Source organism: Balaenoptera acutorostrata, chromosome 9 (genome assembly GCF_949987535.1).
Source record: "Balaenoptera acutorostrata chromosome 9, mBalAcu1.1, whole genome shotgun sequence".
NCBI lineage: Eukaryota > Metazoa > Chordata > Mammalia > Artiodactyla > Balaenopteridae > Balaenoptera > Balaenoptera acutorostrata.
In genome coordinates this window covers 93,942,866-93,959,426 of record NC_080072.1, presented here as the reverse complement: position 1 = coordinate 93,959,426, position 16,561 = coordinate 93,942,866, and the positions used below count along the sequence as shown (strand labels likewise).

The following is a 16,561-nucleotide window of genomic DNA, read 5'->3' as shown; positions in this document are numbered from 1 at the left end:
AACTCCTCCCAACAGGATAAGCCAGACACCACTGTCCTTCCGTGGTTCACTCCTGACCATTCACACGAATTGTTCTGAGCTCGTTTGGCTTTGAACATGCAGCCCCACGCCCCTTCTCTGGCTCGTGCAGAATCCTCGCCTTGGAGCTAGACTCAGACCTCAGGGTGTTAGGAGAAGTAGACAGCACTGTGCCCCCTCCCTTTCCTCTTCCTGCTCCAGCGCGTTCTAGGAAAGACAGAACTCCCAGGGGCATTTTTCACTACAGGTTTTGCCCAAGGCTTAGTCTCAGGGAGAACGAGGAGAATGGGCCAGGCAGCTAGCAGGGAGCAAGAAGATGAAACAGTCCGCTGAGTGAGCCTTGCCCCGGTCCTCCGGAGTCTCCACTCATCCAACCAGGAGAGGAAAAGACCACCACCCAGGCTGCTGGCTGGTGACTGTCTTCATGGTGATGCCAAGAAGGGCCCAGAGAGAAACCACGGGACGCCCCCTGGTGGTGGTCCTCAGCCCTGGCTGCTCTCCAGCTAATACCAGGATCCTACCCTGGAGATTCTGGTTTAACTGGTCAAGGGTAGGGCCAGGTACTTTAAAAACCCTTCCATTCCTCCCCACCCTGCCACACCTCACCCAGGAGATGCTAATGTGCCGGCTTGATTTATAGCCTTTGTTCTAGGGCACAACCCCATTCAAAGCTGCTCTCAGGACTCTCTGTGGTGGCTGTAGTCCGCGGCTTGGTGGGGTGAAGTGTCCTTGAGGCCACTGGGCTTCTCACCACAGCCCAGAGACCACAGGATGGGAGACCTGCGCCACCAGCTCTGCTAGAACGGACTCTTGCACTCAGCACGTCCGTGGGGCGACAGGTGTCTTCTGCTCCGCCTCTCTTACCCCACGCCCACGTGAGGCTGGTGACTGATGGCCCCGCGCTCAGCCCATGAGGGTGACACTGAAAGGCAAGCCTGCAGGTTGGCTGGGGTTGGAGCTGGCCAGTGGCTGGGGCAGAAGACTCCTCTTCTCTGACAACTACACAACATCCTTGAGTTGGAGGGGCTGCTCCGGCAGTGTGAAGAGGGACAGAGGAGCAGGAGAGGACCCCTAGGGCACCCGTCCTGCTCCCACCCGCAGTCCCGCCCCGTCCCCTCCCAACGGTGGGCCAGCCCCGGCAGAGCCAGAGAGGAAGGAGAAGCTGCTGGCCGCTGAGCCCGGGACTGGTCACACAAGGCTAGTCTGAGCAATCCCAGGCCTGCCCCGACCTGCCCTGCACCTCGCAGACCAGGCCAGGCCAGCTGATGGGGGCAGGACAGAGCTCCCTGAGCCGCTGCCAAGGAGGAAGTCCCTGCCCGGCAAGCTCCACACCAAGCCCAGATACCTCCCCTCCAGGTGACATCACCACCGTCCACCTCCCCACGTCTGCCCCCGCCTCCTCCCCAGCGGGAACTCACACACGATCACATACACACCACACCGCACACGTGCACACGCGTACGCCAGACTAACACCACCAGCCCCCATAGCCAGCCTGGCGCCGCGGGCCAGTCCACCTCTAAGGCGGGGACTCAGAGCCACAGCTTTATTGCAGTCAGATTTGAAACCGGCCATATAACTGGACACAGCAAAGGGTGAAGGGTGAGGCAGGGGGACCAGGGACCAAGCGTCCCATGTAAGGTCACTCGTGGGCGGTTGGAGCAGACCCTTCCTTCCCCGCAAGAGACTGTATGGCAGATCTGGGCCCTGGGACCAGAGCCGCCAGGAAGGTGGTCAGTGCAGCAATGGGCTCTTGGCCGGGGCTTTCAACTGGAAGTGGGAAACTCCTCCGAACTTTCAGCTCCTGCCCTTGCACAAAGCACGTGTGTCTGGCTGTCCTGACCGCGCCTGGAGAAAGGGGCCCAGTGACACAGACGTGAGCTGGGAGCGAACACTTCCCTCTCCTCTGTGCCTCCCTCCTTCTTCAGAGAGAGTTCTAGGATGCAAGGGCCCCTGTGGACTCAGAGGCAAGTGGTTAAAGGTGGCAGGAACCTTGGGAATAAAGAGGGAACTCACTTTGGGGGCTTGAGTCCAGGTACAGGAGGAGGAGGCTGAGAGTTGGCTAGAGACACACATGCAGGAAGGGCTGAAAGGGCGTCTCTGAGCCAGGGGCCCCTTCCCCAGCTACAACCTCCGTGTTCCTCTCCCCATCGCTCCACCACCCAGGGGACCAGGTTCCCGTCTCCTCTCAAGGTCTAAGGGGCAGCTGGCAAGGACAGGGAAGGGGCCCTGCCAGAAGCCCAGCTTCACTTCCACCAACCTCTGTTCCTTACAGGTAAGGAGACCACAGGTTGTCTAAACTTCCGTCTGGGCTCCAGGCTCAGCCCCAGCCAGAATGGCCAGTGAGGGCTCCTTGCCCTCTAGGAAGGTGACAATGCCCTGCTTTTAGCTCCAGAGGGCCAGCTGCAGGGGTGTGCAGCCTACCCCGTCCTGGGTGTCCAGCTGGGCACCGGCCTTGACCAGCACTCTGAGGATGGCCATGTTGCCCTTGAGGGCGGCCAGGTGGGCAGGCGTCCAGCCCACCTTGTTGCGGGCATGGACGTCTGCACGGTGCTCCAGGAGGTTGATGGCGCTCAGGAAGGCCCCCCTCTGGACTGCCAGGTGGAGGGGCGTCCAGCCTGACTGCTCGGGAGCATTGGGGTCAGCCCCACACTGCAGCAGTGCGGACACCACCACCTCCGCCCCGTGATGGGCAGCCAGGTGCAGGGGGGTCCAGTTCATGCCTCCGGGAGCCCCCACATCTGCGTGGCTCTCAGCCAGCAGGTGGATGATCTCCAGGTGGCCCTTGTAGGCTGCTAGATGCAGGGGCGTCCAGCCCTGGTGGGTCGGCAGCTCGAGGCTGGCGCCGTACCTGAGCAGCATCTTGCCGATAAGGTGCTTGCCCCTGGTAGTGGCGATGTGCAGTGGGCTATAGCCTCTCTGGTCAAGGGCATCAGCGGCCGCCCCACTCTTTAACAGGTGTTGGATGGCCCTCACTTTGCCTCGCTCCACCACCAGGTGCAGTGGTGTCCTCAGGTTTCTCTGCCGAGCATCCAGCTTGGCCCCCTGGCCTGTCAGCAGCTTGACCAGGCTGACATGGCCAAAGTAGGCGGCCACGTGGAGAGGGGTCTTGCCCTCAGCCTCCTGCAGGTTGGGGTCAGCTTGACGGGAGACCAGAAGCCGTGCCACATTCTCAAAGTTGTTCTGCACAGCCAGGTGGAGCGGGGTCCACCCCTCGTGCTCCTGGGCATCCACCCGGGCACCGTGGTCCAGGAGGAGGCGGGCAGTGCGGTCATCCCCATTCTGGGCTGCGAAGTGCAGCGGGGCCCAGCCGTCCTCGTCCGCCAGGTTGGCGTTGGCACCGTGCTTCAGGAGCAGGGCACAGAGGTCAGGGTGCTGGTCCTGGGTGGCGACGAGGAGGGGAGTGTAGCCGCAGGCCGTCTGGCAGTCCACGTGGACCTCCTGGGCCAGCAGAAGCCTCACCCGCTCCAGGCAGCCCTGAGCCACCAGGAAGTGGAGGGGGGTGACCTTGTTCTCACGGATGCGCAGCTGCTCATCGCTCAGGACCAGGCTCTCGCTGTCTAAGAGAGGCAGGACCCGCTTCAAGTAGTCTCCTGAGTCTGCTGGGAGGAAGGTGAGATTGAGAAGAGGACCTCTGACCTGTCCAGAGGTCACCTCAGCCATCCCCCTGCCTCCTGGAAGTACCAGCCAGGAACAAAGACCTAGGAGTGAGGACAACGTCTTTCCCGGTATCCCGGATCTCTATGCAGGCTCCACTGTCCTAGAGAACTGACTCTGGCAGTTCTTCCCGTAAGGATGAGGCAGAAAGAGGCCGGGGTGCAAATCCTGACTCTACCTCTTCGCATCACGTGCTCTCTGCCTCTTTGAGTTTCCAGCTCCTGATCCGTAAGGGGACACGAACAATGCCCAACCTCATGCTACCACTGGGAGGACAAATCATATCATGTAGGTAAGAACTTCCCCAGCAGTGCTTGGCACAAAGTAAATAAATGCAAATTGGAGATAAATTTGCAGCTGAGCTCTGAGATCTGAACTCCTCCTGAGCCATTAAGGACCCACTTCCTCCTGCTCTACCCAGTGGTGTATTAGAATTAAAAGCAACAATTTCCAAAACAAAAAAAACAAACAAATGAAAATCACTGCTCAGGCCAAACCCCCAGAGATTCTGACTGAATTATTCTAGGGTGGCTCAGGCATCGTATACTTTTTCATTCCCCAAGTAATTCTAATATGCAACCGGAGTTGAAAACTGACGCTCCTCCTTCCCGGCCAGGAAGGGAGGAGTCCGGCCTCAAAAGGACACAGACTTGAAGGGGAAGCAGAGCCAGGCCCCCGGGGGCATGTGCATTTCTGGAGCATAGGGCCGGGTGCCAGGAAAGGGAACACGGACTCCTGATTTGTGACAGGCCTGGGGAGGAGGGTGGGCCGGGGAGGATGGGGAAAGGATATGGTCTGAGTCCACTTTCTCCTCCGCTGTGGGTTCTCTGCTTCCAGCTGCGCACTCTGGACTCACCGCTGTCTGTTAGCTCCTGGCTGATCTCCTCACTGACCTGGGGAGGGGGAACCAGAAGACACGGAACGGATCAGATGATCAGGGCAGTTCTGGCCTATGCCGGCCTCCACTCCTCCCTTCACCTGTCAGGACTCACATTTCACCCTGTGCTAGGAGACCCCCTCCTCTCTCATCCCTGCCACCAGCTGTGTCCAGGGGAAATCCCCGAGCAGAGGAGGCCCTGCCAGAAGGAGGTGGCCCAGGGCCTTGACTTCCCCTTGGGCCACAGGGAAGGCAGGGTGGCCCTGTGGGTTCAGCCAGGAGCCCCACGGTAGCCCACAGCTGGTTCCCAGGTGAGGGAAAGGACAGCAGAGCCGGGAGGACGCTGACCCGTAGGGTGTGAGAGCCTGGGAGAGCCAAGGTCTCCCTCTGCAGGACAGGCTCTGTTTAATGTCACACATGTGAGGGATGGCATGTCCTTCTCAGAGGCTCTGAGCCACGGCTACCAGCAGCCCTTAGAGCATCTTCGAGCAAGGTAAGAAAAGGCGTCCCCGAGTGGCTGCCTGGCTTGGCCAGCAGAGCGTGCACTGGCTCCGGTCCCCACCTGCCCCTCAGCCAGGCAGCCCCGTGAGGAGGGACCTGTGCACGCATCCTCAGTGCCTGCCGGAGACCAGGCCCGCCCCACACGCACTCACCTCCCGGGGCCGGCACAGACACGCTGTGCAGGACACCTTCCTGGCCAGGGCCTCGCTCTCTGGGTCAACCACAGGACTCTGGAGCAGGGACAGCAGCATGTCTGTCTCCACTGCGATGTCTGCTCCGCGAAACAGAGAGAAAGCAGAAGTGACAGGCTGGCCTGCAGTTCTTCCCCATTTTAAATACCCTAATATGTCCCATGTCCCCCCTCCCAAAACCCATCCCTGGGCTCGGGGGCATCCACACATGTGCACCAGGAGGCAGGCAAGCTAGGGTCCCGCCTTGGCTCAGTGGGGCCACATTTGGCAAGTCTCTGACCCTTTTGGAGGGTCAGACCTGTTCCATAAAGCAAAGGGGGCAGGACTGGGCGATCGCTAAGATGCTCACGCTTACACACATGCATACATTTGCATAGTCCCTAAAGGAGTGGATGACCGCAAGATCCATCATGCCTGTGATCTCATGGTCTGGGAACATTTTACAAATGAGGACACTGCAGCCTGAGAGGACGCAGGCTAACTGGAGTCTCAGAAGCAACAGAGCCGGGCCCAGATGCCTTCCAGCAATGGTTTTCTATTCTACTTCCCACAGGGTTACACATTAACCCAAAGAGACAAGACCGCGGTCCTCTTGCCACTGGCCCTCTGCCATCCACCCCCCCCCACCCTCCCACCCCCTGCCAACACCGCACTGTGGTACAGAGTCTGCCCTAGTGTCACTCAGGGCCCTCCCTGCAGAGCTCTCAGGAGTGGCCCGGGGCTTCAACCACCGCTCCTGGCCCGCAGGCCCCCCCAGCCCCACCCATCTCCCTCATCCTTGTGTACATCAGGCTGATGAGAACCTGGAAAGCAGGGCCTCTTCTTGGGGTCCTGGTCCCAACAGCGCCTCATCAGGTCCACCATCTGCTGGGCCTCAGCCGGCCACTCATCAGAGACAGGCTGCAGGGAGGGCCGCAGGCCTGCGGCCACTCGCACCATAATGGTCATCATGTTGAAGCCTGCAAGAGGGGGCCCAGGCTGTGCGGGCGCTGAGGCAGGGCCAGAGGGGCTGGGCAGGACATGGGGGCTCTGAGGACCCCGACAGGGCGGTGCACACAGCAGGGGCGCCATAAATGCACAGTGAGTTAATAACTAGGTTGCAGGCTGACTTGAGGCTCAGATTCGAGCAGCTGGGTCTCTGGTCCAGCTCCAGCCCCTCCCAGGCCGAGACCGGCCATGGCCCCTCACTGCGGGCTTTTGCTGTCCAAAGACGGCAGGACTGACCAGCAGGCCTAGTTACAGGCTCTGATTTTGAACTTTGCTGGATTATCCAAATTCCCTGACACTCTATTTACCTGACACCTGGGTGGCAGGGTTGGGGGTGAGAGAGACAGGAGAGAACACTTTGAAGCAAAGGAACTAGAGGCAGAAAGTACGGTCTGGGCTGAGGGGTGCCCTTTCTTTCACGGTCATGTGAGCTCTAGAAAGCAGGGGGAGGAAGGAAGGAGGGTGAGGACGGGAACCCTTAAAGAGCAATACAGTCCCCAACAAAAACCTGCCGCCGGCCCCTGCCCCCACGAGCCCCCAGCCTCCCAGTCCCTTCCGGGGCCCCATCTGACGGTGCCACTGTCGCCTGCTACCTGAATACGGTTTCTTCTGAGTGAGGATCTGCCAGATGACAATCCCGAAGCTGCAGACAGGGGAAAGCGCCCCCTGAGTGGCCTTCTCGGATATCCAGCAGGGGGCGCCCCATGGACCACACAAACCCAGGCAATGCCTCTCCAGCCAGAATCCCCCCGCATCCCTCCTCCTCCCACGTGGGCAGGGAGGAGCCAGACCTCATCCTTGTCCTGCCCTGCCCTTTGGGCCTTGGGGTCCGGGCAGCGCGTTGACAACAAGCTACGCCCTGGGTATGTGGCCTGGAGCCCAGCCTCCATCTCACCTGTACACATTGTATTTGGGCCCTGGGCCCTTGTTACTCTCCAGGAACATCTCAGGGGGGATGTAGCTGAGGGTGCCCTGCAGAGCTGACCTCTTGATGTACTGCATCCGGGTCAACTGTTCCATCCACCTGGACAGGCCGAAGTCCGAAACCTGGGAGGAAGCCTGGATGGGGATGGGGGGCAATACAGTCTTGCCTCCAGAAAACTGCCTTGAGTTTCTCATCCCTCCCACTATCTTCGCTGCCAGTGTAGTGTAGCTGCTGAGACCATAAGCTCTCTCCCAGCACCACCATGTACCACAGGATGACCTTGAACAAGTTACTTATTTTCTCAGAGCCTCCATTTCCTCATCTATAAAAGGGAAACAAGACAAGTACATAACTCACAGTGCTATTATGAGCATTAATTAAGGAAATATGCAAAAGGCACTTAGAACAGTGCCTGGCACATGGTAAGTACTTGGTAGGTGTGGCCATTACCCAAAGGGACTGTGGATAAAGTGGCATCTTTGGTGAGCTTCTGTTCATCCCACTTTCACGGGCCCTGAAGCATTGACACCATGTATATTTATCTCTGACTTTGCTTCCACCCATTGATTCATTCATACATCAATAAATGGACAATTCACTGAGTGCCAACTAGGCTGGATACTGAGGATCAGGCAGCAGATAAGAATGATGAAACCCTCGCACCCATTACTCTCCTAAGTGCTTATTCAAATAGGGGGTATAGTCACTAATGAAATAGTTTCACAAATGACTATATACTTAAAATTGGGGTTAGCAGTATGAAAAGAGAGGTACAGCGAGGGTATATAACAGGGGCCCACGGGGGTGGATCAGGGAAAACCTCCCTGAGGAGGTGCTGTTTAAGCTGAGACCTGAAAGATGTGTAGGCCTTTGCTGGATAAAGAGGGAGTGGGGGAACACTGTTCCTGGCAGTGGAAACAGCATGTGCAAAGGTCCTGGGGCAGAAATGAAAGCGGGGCATGTTTTAGGAACTGAAAAAATGGCCATCATGACCTTTCTTAAGAACATCTCATTTACACACATTCTCACCTGAAGCAAAGAATGGGATAGAGATTATTCTACCCACATTAGAAATGGAAGACTGACATCCAAAGAGGGTTTTTGCAGGCATCCTGATACCCAGTTTCGTGCACCAAATTTCATTGTGCATCTATCTGTTTTAGGTGTGATCCCTGCCTTCGGTATTTGTCCATGAAGGGAGCTGCTTAAAACTCTTGACAGGGGACTTCCCTGGTGGTTCAGTGGCTAAGACTCCACACTCCCAATTCAGGGAGCCCGGGTTTGATCCCTGGTCAGGGAACTAGATCCCACGTGCATGCCGCAACTAAAAAGATCCCGCATGCCGCAACTAAAGATCCCACATGCCGCAACGAAGATCTGGCACAGCCAAATAAATAAATAAATAAATATTAAAAACAACAACAACAACAAAAACTCTTGACAGACTAGTCAGGCAGTAAATAATCCTGTTCATCTGGAGAAGGCTCTGGAGCGAAAGGGGGCAGAGGGGTTCACTAGGGTCCTTACCTTGACATGCATGTGGCTGTCCAGGAGGATGTTGCCTGGCTTGAGGTCCAGGTGGAACAGTGGTGGGTTAATGCTGTGGAGGAAGTTCATGGCCAAGCCGGTCTCATGGATGATGCGGAACTTGAGCTGCCAGCAGAGGCTGTGGGTGGGCAGCATCTTCTCCAGGGAGCCGTTGGCCATGAACTCCATCACAATACCCAGGGGCTGCTCGCATACCCCGTAGATGGACACGATGTGCTGAAACTTGATCTTCTCCATTTTGGTTGCTTCTTCAATGAGGCAATTCACATCAGAGCTATGGAGGGGCAGGAGCGAGAGATGGAAGGAGCTGACCCTTTAATTACAAGAGCAACTAGCAGGACACACAAACTAGACTTGATACCAGGCTGTGCAGACCCAGAGATGCCTTGGGAGCTTGCAAGGTAATGGAGGGGGAAAGAGAGACACGAGAGGATGCCCAGTAGATGCATAGATTAGGGTCCAGATGGCTCCAGCAACAAGACAGGAAGTAAAGGGGTCTGCAAATTTAGGAGCCAGCCCATTCTACAAAGGCGGCCACAAAAAGCCTGCCGTTTATTCTGGCCACTTCTATATGTCTACCTCCCCTAGGAGATCGCAAGCCCATGGAGGACCAAAATTATGCCTCCTGCTTCTCTTTTTAAATATGATTTATTGAGGAACCACCTCACAACGGTCAGAATGGCCATCATTAAAAAGTCTACAAATAACAAATCCTGGAGAGGATGTGGAAAAAAGGGAACTCTCCTACACTTTTGGTGGGAATGTAAATTGGTGCAGCCACTGTGGAAAACAGAAAACTAAAAATAGAGCTACCGTGTGATCCAGCAATCCCACTCCTCGGCATATATCCAGACAAAACTATAACTCAAAAAGATACATGTACCCCTATGTTCATAGCAGCACTATTCACAATAGCCAAGACATGGAAACAACCTACATGCCCATCGACAGATGAGTGGATAAAGAAGATGTGGAACATATATGCAATGGAATACTACTCAGCCATAAAAAATGAAACAATGCCATGTGTAGCAACATGGATACAACTAGAGATTATCATACTAAATGAAGTAAGTCAGAAAGAGAAAGACAAATACCATATGATATCATTTATATGTGGAATCTAAAATATGACACAGATGAACCTATCTATGAAACAGAATCAAGGACACAGAACAGACTGGTGATTGCCAAGGGGCAGGGAGTTGGGGGAAGGATGGAGTGGGAGGTGGGGTTAGCAGATGTAAGCCTTTATATATAGAACGGATAAACAACAAGGTCCTACTGTAGAGCACAGAGAACTATATTCAATATCCTATGATAAACCATAATGGAAAAGAATATTTTAAAAAATAATGTATATATATATATGTATATATATATGTATAACTGAATCACTTTGCTGTATAGCAGAAATTAACACAACATTGTAAATAAACTATATCTCAATAAAAAATATTGAAAAAATATGCCACTTATTGCCTTTTTGATGATGAAAGTAATATATATACCTCGTAGAACATCTAGGGAATAGAAAAGAAAATTAGGGAATTCCCTGGCGGTCCAGTGGTTAGGACTCAGTGTTTCACTGTGGGGCCTGGGTTCGATACCTAGTCGGGGAACTAAGATCCCGCAAGCCTCATGGCACAGCCAAAAAATAATAATAATAATAATAGTAATAATAATTAAATCATCAGTAACCCAACCTTCCAGAGTTGGCCTCTGTTAATAATTTAGCGTATCCTTTTACAATACATTTCAAGGAACCTCTCTCCTTTTCTCCCTCCCTGTCACTCCTTTCTCCTCCACTCCCTCTTGCCATCACATAGTGTGGGCTGTTTTGCGATCTGCTTTTCCCTGTTGGTGTAGCGGAGCACTTCCTGCATCGTTATTCTCTCAAAGCAAGCTCGGTAACGGCTGCCTGGGATTCCATTTTGGAGATGAAGTATAAGTTTTCATCTTTGTACTCCCCACAGCACATGGCCACGTACAGCACAAGGCATGTTTGTTGAACTGAACAGAAGTCAATACTGAAGGGAAAGCCTTACAAAATAAGCATTTGCAAACCTTTCACTCTTTTCACTGTACGTGCCACAAAACAGTAAATATGCAAATTGTTATAAATTGTTCTGGGATTGGAGGGATGAAGATTAAGGAGAAATGACATTTTTTAAAAGGCAGAGTATTTGCAAAGCTGCATTGGCACTGCAGTCGGAGGCTGCTGGAAATGTGCTCGCAGGGCCTCCCTGGGAAGCCAGCCAGAGACTCCTCAGCTCCAGGAAAAAGCACCTGCTCTCCCTCGCATCTGGACAGGTTAGCTAGTCCTGGTTTCTGCCGTTCTTGTCTTTACTTCTCTACTGTTCAAGGGCTCTCCCCTCCACCTCTGCAATATTTTTTTTTTTTATCTGTCTCCTCTTGTACTTTTGAAGTCACAAGAACTGAGAAGACATCTGTCATGAAGTGGAAAAAGCAAGGGATCTGGGATCGCATTGCCCTGCTTTCAAATCCCAATTTCACCTTATTCTCTGTATGACCTTGAAGAAGCAAACTCTCTGGGCCTCAGTTTCTTAACTGTAAAATGGGAACAACAGTAACTTGCACAACTCCCCTGGACACACCGACTTCTTTTTTTTTTTTTTAATTTTATTTATTTATTTTATTTATGGCTGTGTTGGGTCTTCGTTTCTGTGCGAGGGCTTTCTCTAGTTGCGGCAAGCGGGGGCCACTCTTCATCGCGGTGCGCGGGCCTCTCACTATCGCGGCCTCTCTTGTTGCGGAGCACAGGCTCCAGATGTGCAGGCTCAGTAATTGTGGCTCACGGGCTCAGTCACTCCGTGGCATGTGGGATCTTCCCAGACCAGGGCTCGAACCCGTGTCCCCTGCACTGGCAGGCAGAGTCTCAACCACTGCGCCACCAGGGAAGCCCACCCCGACTTCTTGAAAGTGTTTGCTACACCTGTTGTCTTTCTCTTTTCTTCATCCCTCCCCCCATCCCCTTTCATCTGGTTTCTGGTCTTAATACCTCACTGACAGGCTGTTGCTAATCACCAATGACCCCCATGTTGCTGTAGCCTACAAGCAATTTTCCGTTCTCAGTGTAGGGTCAGTGCCTACTTTGCAGGCTCCTATTGTGTTACCTGATCATTAGGCCCAGTCCCAGGCCCTCTTCTTTCCTCTTCTCATTCCGTACTCTGTCTCTAGGCGATCTCAGCATCTCCAACTGGGTATTCAACACTTTACGTGTCTAAAGCTGAACTCTTGATTCTCCCCTCAAACCCACTGCCCCCTCAGCTTTCCCCATCTCAGTGAACGGGGCCTCCATCCCTCTAGTCCTCAAAAATCTTGCTTAACCTTGACTCCTCTCTTCCTCTCCTTCCCAGAAGCTGCCCCTCAGCACATTCCATCAGCTCTACCTTCAAAATATAGCAAGAATCTGACCACTGGTGACCACCTCTATCCATTGGCATCTTGGCCCAAGCCTTCTAACTGGTGCCTTTGCTTCTCTCTCTTCCCCTCCACCAGCAGCCAGAGTGGTACTTTTAAAATGTCAGTCAGAGCATGTCACTGCTCTGCTCAGGACTGTCCAGTGGCTCTCTTCTCATTCATAATAAAAGTTAAAGTTCTTACAATGGCCTACGAAGCCCTCTGTGACCTGCTCCACCATGTCAAGCTTGTTCCCTCCTCAGGACCTTTGCATTTGCTCGTCCCTCTGCCTAGAACACTAAGAGAGCCTGAGAGAGCCACATGGTTTGCTCTTTCTTTGCTTCAAACCTCTATTCTCAAATAGTACTTAATTAGTAAGGATTTCAAGCCTATAGAAAATAGCCACCCTACTCCATCAATCCTTATCCGCCCCCAGAAGAGGAGAATGAAGGAGGAGAAGATGAACACAAGGAAGAGGAGAAAAATGGTGAGGAGGAAGAGTCTGATGATGAACAGGAAGATGTAGAAGGGGAAGGGGATGAAGATGAAGCCAAGGGAGGGAAGAATTTGGATGTGATGGAGAAGTTGATAAGAGGAAGACAATGAGGATGAGGATGAAGGGGAGGAAGAAAATGGGAAAGCTGAAAGAAAGACTCCAAATAACCCACACAAAAAAACTACCTTGCTTTATTTTTTCTTGAGTTCCGTATTGTCTGGACTGCTCAAATGGAGTTGGCAGCTTTTTTTTTTAAGGTAGCTGTGATACAAACCCTAGGACACCCACCCACGCAAAGAACCAAAGAAGAGTTCCTTTGACATTCTGCCTTCATCCATTTAGTCCCTCTTGGGAATCTACCACCAAGCATTATAACAAATTTATAAGCAACAACAAAATTATAAGCATTGTCAGAGTTTCGTGTAAGACTCTTGCGGTAGGGTGGAGAGCTGCGATTGGTAAGTCAACCATGTGCAGCTCCCACTTACACTGAGATTGTAACAGCATTTTTACTTTCTGTACAACAAAGAGGGTTGGTAAATAAAATCTTAACATGTTGGGCAAAAAAGCCCACAAATTACTATTTTTTGGAAGATCAAAAATTTTTTTTTGGAAGATCAGACTACTCAACTCTCCTTAGGTATTTTAATCAAAGAAAATGTCAGGTGGTTTGTAAGGGATATAGATAAAAATATTTATTTGTTTGTTGTTTGTTTTCTGTCTTCCTCTATTAGATTATAAACTCCACAAGGGCAGGGACTTTGTTTTGTTCACTTAGTGCTTAGAATGAGTGAACGTCACCTATGCCCTAGCTTCAAATACACCTATAACAAATGACTCACAAATTTTAGTACTGTTAGCTCAGAGCTTTACTCTGAAGTCTACTTGACAATTCTTCTTGGTTGTTTAAAGGCACCTTAAACTCAACATGGAAAGCTTTCCTCTCTTCACCCACTTAACTCAGACTCATCTTTCATATTTCAGCTCAAGTGTAACTTCCTCAGGGAAGCCTTTTCTGATCTCAAACTCCAATAAGAAGCCTTCATGAAACCACAACTCTCTCCTTTCTTGCACCCCTCACAGCAGCACACTTACATTTACACGTGGGGTTATCTGATTAATGCCTTTTCTCCCCTATCTGCAAGCTCCAGGAGAATATCTCCAGGGCCATATCTGTGGCATTCATCATTATATCTCAGGGTCCAGCACAGAGCCTGGCACATAGTAGGTGAGTAATAAACATTCATCAGGAGAACAAATGAATGAGATGACGGAAGGAGGATCCAGCGAAGTCATACTCATGAAACTCCTAGTATAGCACTCCACACGTGGCAGGCATTTGATTACTGTAAATCCCTGAGTCCTTTCCACCCAAGGATTCCTGGAATTGGGAAGGGAATTGAGATGGGAGTTACTGTCAGTGTCTCATGAGTAGTCTTGTCAATGCCATCTGTTTCCTGTTGTTCTTTGCTTCAAAGGCTGTAAATGATTTGAATAGATCCTAGAATAACCTGACTCTACTCCCAAGCCAGGATGTTGAGGGAGGAAGTTTGGTGAGTCTGGGGCTATCTCACTTTGCCCTTACTCATTAAGCAGGCGGGGGTCTGGGAGTGAGAGAAGGGACTTGGGTGTGTGGGACCGGAGGCTGTGTCTTGGGAGCTTGCATAGTGACCACAGAGAATGACCAGAAAAGATGCCAATAGGAGTTGCTCCCTGCACCCCCAAGGCCCTCTAGGTGATGTCCCAGGAGGCTTGGGAGGGGGACATGTTTATTATCTCAGACTTCACATCCAAGAGTCTCCATGGCTGCACGAGGGGCGAGGGCACAGCCAGTACCAGCAAAGATGGGTTGAAGCAATGGGAAGGCAGAGATGGGTGGAAGCAATGGGAAAGAGGTAGTAAGAGGGAAAAGGAGGCCTGCCAGGGAGTGGTCATAGTACGTATAATGGGACCTGGGAGAAGCCAGAGACAAAAACAAGGACGGAGACAGCAGCATTCCAGGCTTGACCTGCTGGCAGTGCCGGTGTGAGGTCTGGCGAGTGAGTGTCCTGGACAGGCTCTCAGGCCAGCAGGCTGGGCCTGTGATTCCCCCCAGGTCACTGACCATCGCTGAGCCAAGTGCCACAGGCTCTGGGCGAGCCCAGCCCTGCCCGCCCTGCGAGTTAGGGGGTGGGTAGGAGGGTGGCAGAGGGTCATCCAGAGCAGTCATCACCAAGCTGACACCCGGAAGGAAGGTGAGGCTGGAAAGAAGGAGGCGGGACCAGTTTGGGAGGTTGGATGGAACAAAGGCATATTTGGAGGGTAGTTCCTGCTCACCCTTGACCTCTGTGGATTTCACACATAGGTTTGATTCCACAAACAGAGCCAAGTTTATTTCAGAGCCGGAAACAGACAGGGCTGTGCCTGGGGAGCTCAGGCCACAGGACAGAGTTTAGAAAAGTGGAGAGGACAATCCTCAGCCTCAACCCGGCCGCCCCTCCCTCGGGAGTTCCCCGGGCCTCGGTTTTCCCTCCGCAAAAGGAGGGGGGGAGGCAGGCGGGTACCTGGTGGTGTCAGGCTGGAGGCAGCGGGAGCACTTGATGGCGTACTCGGTCCGCCAGCGCTTGTGCCGCGCCTGGAACACCTGGCTGAAGCCGCCGCTCGCCACTGGGCGCCAGGTGCCCTCGAAGTCGTCGCGGGTGAAGACGGGGAGGCCGCCCAGCCGCTGCTCCACGCCCGCGGCCATGGGGTCGGCGCGGCCCAGGCCCTCCAAGCCCCGCGCGCTCCCGGCCGGCCGGGCTGCACCCGCCGCTTCCTGCGCGGCAGGTCCCGGGAGGGTGGGGATGGGGAGGCGGGCGGCCCTCCCTCCTTCCCCTTGCGAGCGAGGAGGAACTGCTTCAGACCTGCGAGGGCGGGGAAAGCCAGCCTGAGCCCTGAGGCCCCGGGCAGCGATGGGGGCCCGGACCGGAAAGAGGGTTCGTCTCGCCGCAGCACCCCGAAAGACCCTGCCCCGCCCCACTATCCTTCCTCAGTCTCGGCCTGTGATTTTTTTCCCCCCAGCTTGATCCTGGGTAGGTGCTGGGAGTGGAAGATGTCCTGAAATTAGAAACAGGAGTCTGGCCAGAGCAGTTGGCCCCCTTTGATTTGGACCTAACTCTACGTGGAAGTAGATTCATTTATTCATGCAACTTATAAGTCCTGAGGGTTTATAAAAGGTTCAGGGCTCTGCCGGGGGTCTCCATTGTAGAGCTAGGGGCCTGGAACCCACCCTTCCATAGCAAGTCTGGAGTAAAAAAGTTGTAATGGGGATTTTCTGGTCTGAATCAGTTGGCTTGGCTGACTTAATGCTTCCTTTGTTGTTGATGGCTTTTGTTTCTTTTTGTTTGTTTCAGTCTCTGCATGCAAAAGGCCACCAAGGAGGGGTCAGCAGGATCCATGGGGTGAGAGGCTGGACCTCTGTCTGCAGGGAGCTCCCCTTCTTGGCACTGCTTTTGGCCCCAACCTCAGAGGGATGAGTGCTGGGTCTGGGCTTGACCATGGGGGAGGTGAACTCCTTAGCCCACTTACTGGGGTGGCTTGTTGCCAGGGGCCAGAGATGAGGCTCAGGGAACAGCTGGAGCATGACTGGGGCAGCCTAGGAGGAGACGAACACAGAGCAGGGTGGGGCTGTGGAAGAATCTGGTCAAGGGCTCCGTGCAGAGACTTGAGGCAGGAGGGGAGAAAATGCACCTGCAGAGGCAAACGTGGCTTCTGGACAGATGTGAAGCTGTCCTGGTGGGTAAAGTTAGCCAATGGCAGAGGGAAGGAAGGTGTCCTAGGGAAGCACATCTGGGTGGCCTCCCTTCCTTTCTCCGAACTCCCTACTTCCTTCCTCTTTCCTGGCATCCACTGTGGGAGGTCCCTTGGTCCTTGTCTGGGGATACAAGTGAGGATACAGGAAAGCTTCCTGGTGCTGAACC

At 53.4% G+C, this 16,561-nt stretch overlaps 1 protein-coding gene across 1 annotated transcript; it reads right to left on the bottom strand.

The window, feature by feature from the left end:
* Window positions 1–1,624: 1,624 nt before the first annotated feature.
* On the bottom strand, window positions 1,625–15,358 carry ANKK1 (ankyrin repeat and kinase domain containing 1). The gene is made up of 8 exons (XM_007172000.2): window positions 15,167–15,358; window positions 8,684–8,978; window positions 7,127–7,278; window positions 6,825–6,874; window positions 6,048–6,203; window positions 5,206–5,324; window positions 4,532–4,568; window positions 1,625–3,617 (listed from the first exon to the last, which is right to left on the bottom strand). The coding sequence occupies exons 1-8, from the start codon at window positions 15,346–15,348 to the stop codon at window positions 2,404–2,406; spliced, it is 2,205 nt and encodes a 734-aa protein (XP_007172062.3). The 5' UTR covers window positions 15,349–15,358; the 3' UTR covers window positions 1,625–2,403.
* Between the last annotated feature and the right edge of the window lie 1,203 nt (window positions 15,359–16,561).

Excerpts from the sequence above, each read along its gene's own strand:
- ANKK1 (XM_007172000.2), bottom strand. The coding sequence starts at position 15,348 with ATGGCCGCGGGCGTGGAGCAGCGGCTGGGCGGCCTCCCCGTCTTCACC. Across the intron at positions 6,875-7,126 it reads CCCAAATACAATGTGTACAG|CTTCGGGATTGTCATCTGGC; the intron begins GTGAGATGGAGG and ends CCCTGTCTGCAG. Across the intron at positions 5,325-6,047 it reads GAAGAGGCCCTGCTTTCCAG|ACATCGCAGTGGAGACAGAC; the intron begins GTTCTCATCAGC and ends TTCGCGGAGCAG.